Source organism: Elephas maximus, chromosome 8 (assembly GCF_024166365.1).
Source record: "Elephas maximus indicus isolate mEleMax1 chromosome 8, mEleMax1 primary haplotype, whole genome shotgun sequence".
Taxonomy (NCBI): Eukaryota; Metazoa; Chordata; class Mammalia; order Proboscidea; family Elephantidae; genus Elephas; species Elephas maximus.
This window is the reverse complement of record NC_064826.1, coordinates 78,164,376-78,178,158: the sequence shown is the minus strand read 5'-3', so window position 1 is coordinate 78,178,158 and position 13,783 is coordinate 78,164,376. Positions and strand designations below refer to the sequence as shown.

Here is a 13,783-nt window from a genome sequence, read left to right as displayed (position 1 = left end):
GAGAGCTAGGTTTGAACAATAATTCTTCTAAACACAAAACATGAATCAATTCAACAGCAATGGCTAAGCACATAATATACCTAGCCAGGGTTCTTTTCAAAATTCTTCACAAATAAGCTTAAAATATTGATTTATTAAAATGGGATTTGGATCTTGATCTGAGATACTAATACCATGGTATATAATAACACTGATAATACAAGATTTAAATGAACAGTCCATTTCAAAAACATTTTAATCTATGAAGTTACTGCAAGTATATATTTTATATTCTGATTAAGATCAAAATAACTAGGACAGACCTATATAAGAAGTTGATGAATTACTGACTTAACATATCCTTAAATATCATAGATTATCCCTATCCAACCTAGTTATACTACTATGCTATAAATGGTCACATCCTTTATATGGACCAAAAAGAATAATTTACATTAAAAAACATTTTTCATACTTGGTAATAACTTTATTACAATATATGTATACAATTCTGTTTGATAAGCATGGAAATTCGAAGTCATTATTTTAAACAAACAAAAATGTATGCATGGCATATGTAAGCAGTAACACATTGAAGAAAAAAACAATGAAAACATTTTTTCCTGAAATTGAACAATACTGAAAAGCACTAGTTTGTGCATAGTAATGATTGAAATCTTCATAATAAATTGGAGCATTGGTAATCTTGTACTCCAAGAACAATCTGACATAGAAAAATTTCCAACTGAACACGTATACATCCTTTGGAAGTGCACACCATGTAAAAATAAAGCCCTCAATAAAGCAATATACAAGGCATTCTTTGTTTGGCACTTAAAACACAGACAAGGGTGTATTTGGTTTAACGTAATTTTATTATTCTTAGATAAATTTTAGTTATTTTATATAGATAAAAATATACAATATTGCTTTAAAAATTTTTAATTTTATAGTAAGTGTATAACTGTCATCATATTCACAATTTATAAAGCCTATTTTTCACTAAACATAATTCATCCAATAACAATGTGGAAGATACTAACAAGAATGGTTTGTATGAAGATTTTTTAATGAAAGCTTTAAATGTAAAAATGGAATATTAATGTAGACCACTGGTCTAAATCTTTAGTGACACCTCACGCTGGAAACAAATTATGAAATGTTTTAGACAATTTTTTTCTTCAACACTTAAATTGATTCTACAGATTGATAATTTTGACTGCAAAAGCACAGTATTGACATAGATATTTTCTCTAAAGCTACTTTTATATACATTGGTTTACTAAAAAAAAAAAAAAGTTACATTTTATTAGTACAACTCAGTTTGGGATTCCATTAAAGTCAATATAGCTATTATTTTGCCTTATTGATAATACAGGTCATTATACCATAGAAACAACCTAATGTTAGAAGTTAAAAGAGCTGCACGGTTGTCTTCTTAATACCGTCTTCAAAGCTGTTGAAGTTATTATCTGATTTCTTTAAAAAGACATACTGACAAAATATATAAAACCAAACATATCATTCATGTGTATATATAAAGTATGGACTATTTCTAAATGAAAGATTGAAGTTTTTTTTACAAATAATTTTGTTCACTACAAACTATACAATGCACCATCCATTTCACTCATAACAATACACCAAACATTGGTATCTTCAATCTTAACACTCCTCAAATATGAGAAAAAAAAAAATAGTTCCCACTGTTTTAAAGAAATGAATTTATAAAGTCGATGTAATGTATCTGAAAGGATTATAGGTCTAGAACAGCATTTAAAGACAATTTATACACACTAACAAGGATGGCTTTGCTTAATTTAATTAAAAAGCTAGAAACAAAGCTGCTTCTCTTAATTGCAATTTAAAAAACATGGCTGCATTTAAAAGGTTTTTTGCATTGCGACATCCAACTGTCATTGCGGAGATTCCAATAAAGGTAAATGGTGGTACGTTTTTTTCTTTTGCAAACACTGATGAAATTTACCTGCTACTATCCTAATTTTTTCTATCCTAATAGTTGGAAACCCTGGTGGCATAGTGGTGAAGTGCTACGGCTGCTAACCAAAGGGCTGGCAGTTTGAAACCAAGAGGTGCTCCTTGGAAGCTCTATGGGGCACTTCTACTCTGTTCTATAGGGTTGCTATGTGTCGGAATTGACATGATGGCACTGGGTTTATCCTAATAGTTGCTATGAGTCAGAATCGACTCAAGAGCAGCTGGTTTCTTTTGGTTTGGTTTGACCTTAATAGTTTGAGCCCTGGTGGCAAAGTGGTTAAGAGCTCCAACTGCTAACTAAAAGGTTGGTAGTTCAAATCCACCAGCTGCTCCTTGGAAATCCTATGGGACATTTCTACTCTGTTCTATAGGGTTGCTATGAGTCGGAATCGACTTGATGGCAACAAGTTTGGTTGTTTTTTTTTTTTTCAATCTTAATAGTTAAATAATAATTAAGAAATAATTTAGCAGGACTTTTTTATTTTCAGATTTCTTCCACATATAAGGCACATAGCAACATTTAATGTCTAGAAGCAACTAGATTATATAATAATTACCTTTTCAATCATTATTTGCCCTTTACCTGAAGAAATGGGTGAGTAATGCAGTTAAAATATGCCTGAATTAATAAAAATGACTGCTTTTAAGAAATACAAATAATAATTGTGCACAAAAAGAATGTTATTAACTTAATTAAAAAAGAAAAAGTATATTTTATATAAAATACACATCCTACGGTATTATAGGTAGAAAAAATTGTGAGGCACTTAGATTAACAGTGAAGAAAAGCATTGAGATTGTCTTTTTTATAAAAACACCAAACCACTTATTTTAACATCTGAGATAACTGTATAGCTAACAGGGAAAAAATAGTTAAATTTTGTAACTCTGATGTACTAATAAGAATCTAGAAGTTCAAAACTTGAAGTATTTCATTTTTATTCTGACAAGTAATTCAAATAGAGAAAATGTTCTTATTTAAAAGAATCTTAAAATTACTCTGAATAAGTTTTGCATATTTTGTGGGGCTCAGAATAATGTGAAAGGTAGTATGGTATCTCATTATTCTGTGGCAGCGTATTTTAAAGACTCTAGCATACAAATTTTTCTTTTATTTTCTAACTCCTCTTCTAAAGATGCAAATTAAAGTGTGGTTTGGAATAACAATGTGAACAACAGGCATCAATGCCACCATTTCCACTTGCTGTTGCCCAACACTGACAGTTCTATTACTTCTGCAATCTTTCACAAACTAATTTAAGCAGCATACACACACCAAGGTGCAAATTACGTTTGGAATTACAGAAATCCACTGGATGGCATATCAGGGAAAGGTCCGGCTTCTGATGGATGATGAAGAGGCTGGAGATGTGGGGTAGTCTGAGTGTTATTTATGTTACTTAATTCAGCTGGATATGTTTCATTTAAAACGCCTCCATTCTGGAACTAAAAACAAAAACAGCAATGCTACTTATTAGAATAGATCTTTCAAATATCATAAACCATTAACTAACATGTTCAAATGTAATTTTTAAATCTCACTCTTGTGTACTATTAAACTTCAAATTCCTTTAACTGCTAAATTTTAAACTTTTCATTCGATGAAGATACACTGAGCACATATTATGTATCAGTTGCTTTTATAACCTTTTGGTTCTCCATTAATTTGATAAGAAATCTTGCAGATGGTACAGGTAGTTGAGGCAACTGTTTTACTTTAGATCTGGCATTCCATGTTAGGAGAGTATTTGATAAATGAGTTGTTTTTGGTAGGATAGGAATTGATGGGTAGAGTCTAATCAGGAATAACAGTTAAATACTCTGTCATAAGTAGGTCAGCGTTGACTAGAACTTGCCTCAGCCAACACCTAGGTAGTGATTAATTGATCACAGTAGGATTACTACAGGGGCCTGGTATGGTACAGAAGCCAACTCTCCAAAACTCACTCTAACAGGCTGAACCCCAAACTGCAGTATGATGCAATGCATGAACTATACTGAACTTTTCCAAAAGAGGTCAGTTCTGATTTTCTAAGAGTTTCTTAATATTCCTAAAATATCACATCATGGGTATAATTTACTTAATTTCTTATATGCAATATAATTTTAATAAACAAATGTCATTAAAATATTATACTAATTATAGAATCAGTTACCAAAAGAAAATATGCTTTCTTGCCTTATACTGAATATAGCCTGGTTTCTATAACTGCTATTAAAAAAAGAGAAAGGAACGCAGACAGGAGGGAAGGGAGAGAGAGCGGGATGAAAGATGGACGAGGAATGATGGATATGAAGATACAGGTCAGAGTCACTGTAGTACAAAGTTTGTAGGGTTTTATGGATCACAGAGCCTTTATATTTTACTATTTAGTAAAAGTTGTATAAACTTTCAAACAGATTAAAATCATGTCCTTAAACTGCTTTAAATAAATTCTACCTTTCTAAAGTCTATGTAACATCAGGCTTCAGTAACCAAAATGTTGATTACTTCAAAGATCCTCCAAAACATATACTGAATGTGCAGTAAAAATCACATAATCTGGCTCTTCAAAGAACGGCAGCTTTCTTCAGTCTTCAAATGGGAGATAATATTATTTGTCCAGATAACAATGGGTTTTGAATGAATAGCTCATGAGTCGTAACACAATGCAAGTCAGTAATTCTCTTCAAATACACTATCAAGAACAGTGTTGGCCAACAGGAATATAATGTGAGCTACATAGTTATTTTTTCTAGTAGCCATATTAAAAAAAAAAGTAAAAAGAATCAGGTAAAATTAATTTTCCTAATATGTCTCATTTAACCTAATATAGCCAAAATTTTATCATCTCAACATGTAATCAATAAAAAAACATTGAGGTATTTTACATTCTTTTTTTCATACTAAATCTTAACTCGATTATGAGGATGGTGCAGGACTGGACAGTGTTTTGTTCTGTTGTACACAGGGTCGCTGTGAGTTGAAACCGACTTGACAGCACGTAACAACAAGTCTTAAGTTCATCTAAAAACTGTCTGAAATCTGGTGAGTATTTTACATTTAAAACACATAACAATTTGGACTAGCCACATTTCAAGTGCTCAATTGCCACATGTGGGGTGGGTACCTTAGTGGAATATGCAGGCCTATAGGACTCTTATTATCTTATTATACATAAAGAAGCAATACAAAGCAAGGAGGGTGGTGACACAAGGTCAAGAACTCATATGGTGCTAACGCAAAGCCCTTTCAAATGTAATTCTAAATTAAATAACTCTGCAAGTTATTTTACTCAAGATTGAAGCATATTAAGTCACTCTGCCCATGCTTACATCATAGCAATGCTGTGAGATAGACTATAATTGAATATTAACTTTGAATAGATTTGAAGGATGTGGGGAATGACAAGAAAAAAATCATCATTTTCTATTAAAAAGCTCATATATAATCATATAAACTATATGTATGAAAAACATCAGGAAAACAGGGATAAAGATTCATGTCACATTTTTAAATTTTTATATTCTAATACAGAATAGGAGCCCTGGTGGGGCAGTAGTTAAGAACTCTGCTGCTAATCAAAAGGTCAGTAGTCTGAATCCATCAGAGGCTCCTTGGAAACCCTGTGGGGCAGTTTTATTCTGTCCTATAGGGTCGCTATGAGTCAGAATCCACTCAAAGGCAACAGGTGTTTTCTTGTTTAAATAAACACAGTAAACAGGGACCGATGAACTTAATTTTAGTCACAATATGTTTTGCAACTAAACTTACTCTCCTACGTGGCCAGAGTGCAGCTACCATCACTATGTTAACATTTTTAAAAATCATAAATGTTATTTTTAGATTTATTTGAAGTGTGCTTGCTCTTAGAAGGGTCCTGATGACACACTTAGACAATAAAAATACAGTGTCAAGCTTAACTTGCATGAAAGAAAGCTAGCGGAGTCAGTCTTCTGTAAGAATGCTAGAAAAAAAATTCCACCTTAAAGCATCAAAAGAGGACCTGCCAGATAACATGCAGAGAACCCCGTGGAGCCTATGACTGAATTCCAGGGATATACTAGCAAAAAGGCATTCTAAGAAAGCACACCTACATTTTAATTCAATTTCAAACATAGATAAAAATAGAGCTTTGAAGAAAACATTTTAAAAAATTCAAACACATTTTTAAAGTTTGAATTTTTAAAAGGCCATATATGATTTTTAACAAATCAAGAGAGACAAACCAGATTTCCTATTCTAAACAAGATACTTGTAACTAATTTTACCTGGTAACTTAGGCCATCTGTTAAGGACATTTTCATTACTTTAGCCCTTGATTTATTTCTCCTTTATATTTTGGGTAAGTGTGTTACATTAATAACCTAGTGGAAAAACTACTGGCTTGTTTAAAGTAAGTAGTCACAGACACAACCAGAAATACTCTCACCTGAATACTAAATAAAAGAATAAAATCTAATTACTGAAAAATTTATCACAGCTGGTGGATTCAAACTGCTGACCTTTTGGTTGGCAGCTGAGTTCTTAACCACTGCGCCACCAGGGCTCCCATTTACAACTGTATCTATTTATTTATAAGGTAAAAAGAGTCTCTGAAAGGGTTGGTTCAGTTCCATAAAAACCCTTACCTCGTTTAGAAATGTCTGTGGTCCTGGCATTGCTGGATTGTACTGCATCTGATCCAGCCGGGTGTGCTGAGTTTCAGGCTGGCACCGATGCATTGACACGGCCCCGGCGTAACAGGTCTGAGGAGTCACTACAGTTGCTTGTGGATTTATTCCATGTTCTTGGTTTTCAGGAACTTGTAAACAATGGACAAAACCTTCGAAACTAGAAGACGTACTAGGGTATGGGGATGGTTCAAAATTCCCTATAGGAAAGTCCAACTGAGTACATTTGGAATGTTGTGGTAACACAGACTGATTATAAGGAATAAAGTTCTGTGTATAAGGCATAATATCGATCTCAGATTTGTAGGGAAATTCTTGATCGGTCCCAGGTAAGTCTGAAAAGACATCATACTGTTGTAGGTCTTGCTGAGGACAACTAAAAGGCATGGGCTGGTTAGAGTTCCAATCTGCAAACACGCCATTAACTTGCATATGCTTCATCTTCTGACACAGTTGTTGCTGCTGCTCCACTCCTTGCTTTTGGTGGTGCTGTAGCTGCTGCTGCTGTTCTAACTGTAGGTGCTCCTGTACCATACAGCTTGAGTTTAGGGCCACGGGTTGCTGCTGTTGGTAACCTGAACACATGAAGGTAGACTTATTTAAAGAATCTTGGACATACGTCAGGATTTCATCCGCCATGTCAATGTCTCGGAAGTCATCCTCACCAGAAAAGTCAGCTCTGAAAAATTCCTCGTTCTGCTGCATGTGTCTGATGTCTTCAAAATCAATGCCTAGGTTTTTCATCATGCTGTACAACTCACTATTTTTATTATCTGGAAAGAGCCCTGCATGACCTCCAGAGAGTAGCAGGTTCATTTCCTGAGAGTGACTAATCTGCTCATGTTTCAGAATATTATCGTTTTCCATTGGTGCAATATTATCTTCCCAATTACTGCATTCATTAACGGATCTGTTTAAAAAGTTTCTTTCAAAGGGTACAGTATTTGAAGCTGGATAGCGATAAACAGACTCATCTTGTCGCATGACTGCACCCAGGAGGGAACTGGGATCGACAGAATCCTTATTTGAAGTTGATTTAACAGCAGAGTCTTTTGCACTACTTTTAGCCCTTATTGGTAAGGGATCCATTATGGGAGGAAAAGGGCTGGCTACCTCATATAACACAGCTTCTCCAGTGGTAAACATGAAAGGCAACTTCATATTTCGTTTTCTTAAATGCTCTGCTCCTTCTTCATCTCTAAAATTGTGTACAAGAAAGTTTGCAAACATTAGGAGGAGTTCTCCTATCATATCATTAAAAAAAAAAAATTTCACATGCAGAAAAAGAGTAAGCCAAAGAATAGACTATAACTGAGTCTGACTGCAGTGAACATGGGCTTTATTTTATTTTGGCCTAAATATCCTGACGACTGTTGCTATAAGTTGTTTTTTTTTTTTAGGTTAAAAAAAAAAGAAATTTAAATTATTTAGAATTCGTCCGAAAACTCAGTACAGCAGTTATTTCCACACTCAGGTTACATCCCTACCTGATATCATGGAAAAAAATAAAATGAAAACCTAAATACATAAAAAACAAATTATAAAATTTTAATAATCTGAGTAGGAGAGGCATGTCTATGTAAAACATAAAACTGAGAAGCCATAAAAGAAAAACATGGCAGAACTGACAATATTAAAATCTTTTGTACAGCAAAAGAATTATAAACCAAGCTAAGGCACAGAGAAAATATTTGTAACATACATACAATTGACTGAAAAGCAGTGCAGTGGGGAGAAAGATGGCTTTTTCAATAAACGGTCTCATCAATAAATGTTACTGGTCAACTGGATATCCATGTAAGGGGGGAAAGCAGCATGGATCCCTACCTCAAGCCATATATAAAAATCAACTCTCCTGAGTGAGAGAACACATTTGCAGTACAAATATTTGACCACAGCTCATTTCCAAAATATGTAAGAAAATCTTAAGTCACTATGGTGCTTAGAAAAATAAGAACATTGTATTTTCCTTATATTTTATAGGTAGTACTAGCTTTTTGGTACTCCTTCATACACCCAAGATAAAACCGTGGTCCTTTATTTGATTATTCTACTTTACCAGGTGCTCCCTGGAAACTCTATGGGGCAGTTCAACTCCGTCCTAGAGGGTCGCGATGAGTTGGACTCAACTCAGTGGCAATGGGTTTTATATCTCTACACATTCAGTTGAGGCACTGGTGGTTCAGTGGTAGAATTTTCACCTTCCACGTGGGAGACAGAGGATTGATTCGTGGCCAGTACACCTCACGTGCAGGAAGCACCTGCCCGGCAGGGGAGGGTTGCATGTTGCTATGATGTTGAACAGGTTTTAGTGGAGACAGACTAAGATGAAAAGCCTGGTGATTTATTTCTAAAAATCAGCCAAGGAAAATCCTGTGGATCACAACTGTCCAATCCCTAACTGATCACTCGGATGGCCCAGGACTGGGCTTCATTTTGTTTTGTTGTACACAAGGTCACCATGCGTCAGGCCAACTCGATGGCAGCTAACAACAGCAATGACATATTTAGCTGTTGTCAATTTGATCTTCTCAATGTCTCTCATCTATTTCCACTTCTTTCTGTACATGATATTGTAGCTTTTTAAATTTATTTCCAGACTAAATTCTCTTAAAATATATTTTAAGTTTTAAGAAGGCTTTGTAAATCCAACTGTTATTCAAATAAAAAAATGAAACCACAAAACATTTTAAGTCTTTGTGCTTACGTTAGAGGTCTTTGAGTTGCAATGATATAGTCTGGTCTTCCATTTTTATAAACTATGCGTGCATTAGACTGAACCCACGTCCAACGATTTTCTTTGGTAAGAAGCCTGAACACTGTCATGCCACTCTCTCCAGTCTTAATCACTAAAATAAGATAAAAAAATTAAACTAGCAAACTCGAAGTCAAAATATTAAAGAGAATTTCTGAAACAAAGTCCCTCAAACATATATTTCATTTATCAATAAAAGAAGAGAATTATCCTTGTAATTTTTTTACCACAGCACATTAAAATGCATGAAAACAGTCTAAGAGTTGATTTTATCCTATTTCAATTTTTTTAAAAAGAGAATTTAAGTACCTATCAGACAATTCTAGTAATGCATGAAACTATCAAGAAAACATAGGTGTTTGGGAGAAAAAAATTAGATTTTTTTTTTTTTCCATTTAAATAGTTAATGTTTTCCCTCAGCTTAACATTTTACTATACAATTTCAAAGTTTAAATATATATTAACATTAAGTTATAAATTAAATAATGATGCCATTAAAAAAACTTCTGGGCGAAACCAAAGCTTTGCTGACCAAAATGGTCATTTTCGTAGTGACAGAAGTTCTACATTCCTGTGTGGCAGCTGTAGAACAGTTAATGAATAAAGAGCTTGATCTTGGTTAATGGTTTTATGATACTGATCAGAAGGGTATCCAAATAGTTTCCTTAAACACATTACCTTACGTTATAATTTGAAACACGTACTAGAATATAACACCATTTTTTTCTTGCCATGTTCCTAAGGACTATAACTTACTCCGGATGTGGTTCTCGGCACAATAAAGCATATCAGCAGCATGAAGAAACTGATATCCTGACCCTCTCATGCACAGCTCTGCTTCAGTGTATCCTAAAATAATTCTTCCTCTGTTTTTAAAAAAAGGTAAAATAAGAATGAAATTAAAATCTAGGATGAATTCACTGGCTATATACTACTACCTTCTGTAATATGTTTTACTTGACATTGAGAATTTCGCATTAGTAGTAGGTAGAAAAATTTGACCATATCTATGTAACACTTTCGCTTATGGCTGCAAATTAAGAGTTTTAGCCTATTTTGTTCTCCTGAATAAAGACCATAAAAATTCGTGTGGCCAAAGATGAATCTAACATAGCAAATTATGTACATAAAAATCCATAATGTTTCTGCTTCATTTTTTTTGCACAGGTTTTCACATGACTTCTCTGAATTCCTATATCAGAAAAGAAAAAAACTATTATGGTCATGGTGTGAATGTTTAATGACGGGTCCTACTTCATAATTTTCCAAAAGTGATGCAACTTCTAGAGCTAAAAATAAAATAAATTTTGTATAATGTAAAAATGTAAAAGAAACGAATAAGTGGTATCAGGAGACAGAGCCTTACACTAATATAAGGCACAGTATCTTTATGGTATGGAAACTGTAAAAAGTATTGTAAAAAAATTACAAAATAATAAGATGATCCGTGAGCCTTATGAAATTATTTTATTCTACAGGGCTATACTAATATGAAATAAGAGTATAATAAAAAATAACATGTTTTATAACCTACACTGTATGTTTTACATCGTAAGAGAGACTTTCTGCAACAAAATATATATTTGTTTAAATAAGTTTGACTTACTTGGCATCACAACCAGTAGGTGTAAAGTCTAGTTTGTGTTTAGTTCTAAAGATGAAATTTTTGGTTCGGATTTCAAGTATGGATGGTGGCTGAAGTGGAGTAGCTATTGCAAACAAAGCCAGCTGAGGTGGAAGTATCGATCCATCTTTCCCTTTCTTGTTCTGTCCGTGAAGATACTTTAGCCTCCCCTGGAAATTCATTGCCTTAAAAAACCAAAAACAGTTAACTGACAGTTTAAAATAGTTCCTCCTTAAAAGACTTAGCTGTGACCATTTTTAGAGTTCTTGATAATTCAGAGACAACATCTCTGACGCTGAAAACTGCTATCTTCTTTCATAAGAAAAGAGAACCACTCCCTGCTTCTAATTTAATAATGGTCATAACAGGGATACTCATATCATTTTCTGAGCTTGTACCTGTCCTATCACTAACACTTAGCACCATGCCTTGCTATTATTTCCCGAATGAATGAACAGTTATAAAGTCATCAAGTAAACATTAATCTTCAAACATTCATGAATTATATGTGTGCTAACTGTCCATACAGAGACCAAAATATGATTTTATTAAAACACTAAAATGAATCATCATGGAATCACATAAAAAATGTAGAGCTCACTGACAATAAAAATACCAAGTAACTTTAGAAGACAGGAAATAAAGACAATTTACACATTAACAGGATCAGTTTAGCTGGTTAAAACAGTATTATTAAGCCAAGGATTGATTCTGACGTCAATGTGACAGCAGTACAAGAAAGAAAAGACCTTATTACACCTAGAAATTCAATCTCAGAAATATATTCTTTGATTGTCAGTACTAGTAAAACTTTCTGAAAGTACAATTCTAACTCTGGGTCAGCAAAATTATCTTCAGAAAGAATCCTTCCTCTACAGCCCACCCCTAAAGTCATGATTTCCTAATGTTAAGATTTGATTATTCATTTCAAATTCCTGATAATTCACAAAAAGAACATGCAACGAGCTTTGTATTCTCTCCTCCTGTACCTGGTGGAGTGAGACGTGGTAAGAATACGACAACTGCGAGGACGGACCACCTCCACTCTGAGTATCCTGTCCAGGCTGCTCCCTACCGTTATCACACCTAAGTGTTCAAACTATGCAACTGGAAAAACATCTCAAACAAGATGATGATTCTGCAACCATGAATATACAGTAATTCTTCTATATGGCAGTTATTCCAGACACATGGAAAAGGCTATGATAGCTTTTCTGTCTAACAAGCATAAAATCTCAAGACAGTAAGCATCTTATTATTAGAGAGGGGCTAGATAGTTCTCTATCTTATGCCTAAAAAGTCCTAACAATAAGCAAACTACAAGGTTACACATTGTTTTACTCAATCAGCATTCCTAGATCCTAAAGGACAGAGTTTTTTGAGTTATGGGAAATAATTAAAATCTGAATTCTTTGGTTAAAAAAAAAAAAACCACTGCCATCCAATCAATTCTGAGTCACAGCAACCCACAGGGTTTCCAAGGCTGTAACACTCTAGGGGAGCAAACTGCCACATCTTTCTCCCACGGAGCCAGTGGTGGTTTCAAACCAACGATGTTTCAGTTAGCAGCCAATCGCTTTAACCACTGTGCCAACAGAGCTCCAAAACCAGATGAATTATTTGGTAGGAGTTTCTAAAAAATAAACTCAAATATAATCAAAGAAAATTGGAATCAAGGAATTCACTTTTCTTTTTTTGTTTTCCATAACTTAATGCTAAATGCTAATATCACAAGATTTTTGCACCTTACCAGAAAACCAGATGAATTATCCAGCAGGCACCTTAGTCGGCATATGAAGCACCTCTCCATAAAGGAAGAGTTTTCTGGAGGAAGCTGGTCTGGGTTATAATAGACAGTTGGCTGTGAAAGACCATTAGCGTCTGTAGAAATAATAGCAACACAAATTTACTTTCCATTTCACTGTAAAATTGTTTGGTGTCTGAATACCTGAAACTGGTGTTAATTTCTAAACTGGAGTCTATGCTGAATATAAAAAAATAAACAATCATTTCCAGAACAATAGCAAGCATGGATGTGAAGGGAGGATGATAAAGTCTGCTTCTAAAAAGTGGTCTACTATAAAATGGAGAAATATTTAAGAGCAAAGTGTTACTTAAAACAGAGCTTTAAGTTGTTCGGTATGTGTTTACTAAAATATATTATGTATTTATCAGTACATACGGAGAGCTTATCTCTTACAAATGAATTAAGCGTAAGACACAGTTAATTAGCATATGAGATCAGTAAAAATTCAGATCACGCGGTTGATCCAATCCTCTTGAATAACCCAAAGTCTACTTAAGCGGAAAAGGAAAAGGGAAGAAGGACAAGGAAAAAAAACAGACCGTTTCACTTGAAAGCAGCTGTCTATGGTATGTCTACGGAACAATGAGGGGCACAAAAAATTAATAACTTTCTGGGTCCTTAATTTTCTCCAGACACTGTTGTTAAAGCAAGAAAAAAAAAAAAGTTCAAGAAAAAATCATTTTCAGAAGCGGAGCTAATGAAAAGAAACTGAAAACTTATTGAATGTCACTTTTATTATACAGAACTTTACCTACTTTTGTTTTTATTTTTACTGAATTATCGCTATTAACAATTTTCACATTTTTTAATACCTTTTCTTTTTAATACTTTCATAAACTTCTGGAAGACTGCTTGCATTGAGAAAAGCTTTTTTACACTTGCAAATGCTATCTTGCTTTTTTATCTGGTGCATTTTAAACACAGAGTCATTTACATGCACTCCAGTGTCAATCTTCTATATTCCTTC

At 33.9% G+C, this 13,783-nt stretch overlaps 1 protein-coding gene across 1 annotated transcript in view; it reads right to left on the bottom strand.

The window, feature by feature from the left end:
* Positions 1-656: 656 nt before the first annotated feature.
* The window catches only part of AHR (aryl hydrocarbon receptor), a 50,020-nt gene continuing 36,893 nt past the window's right edge, over positions 657-13,783 (bottom strand). Inside the window, exons 6-11 of the mRNA XM_049893270.1 lie at positions 12,760-12,890; positions 10,992-11,194; positions 10,142-10,251; positions 9,338-9,479; positions 6,589-7,828; positions 657-3,423 (exon numbers count right to left, since the gene is read on the bottom strand). Of these exons, the coding sequence (XP_049749227.1) occupies positions 3,277-3,423; positions 6,589-7,828; positions 9,338-9,479; positions 10,142-10,251; positions 10,992-11,194; positions 12,760-12,890 (1,973 nt within the window). The 3' untranslated portion in view covers positions 657-3,276. The remainder of the gene's footprint in view (positions 3,424-6,588; positions 7,829-9,337; positions 9,480-10,141; positions 10,252-10,991; positions 11,195-12,759; positions 12,891-13,783) is intronic.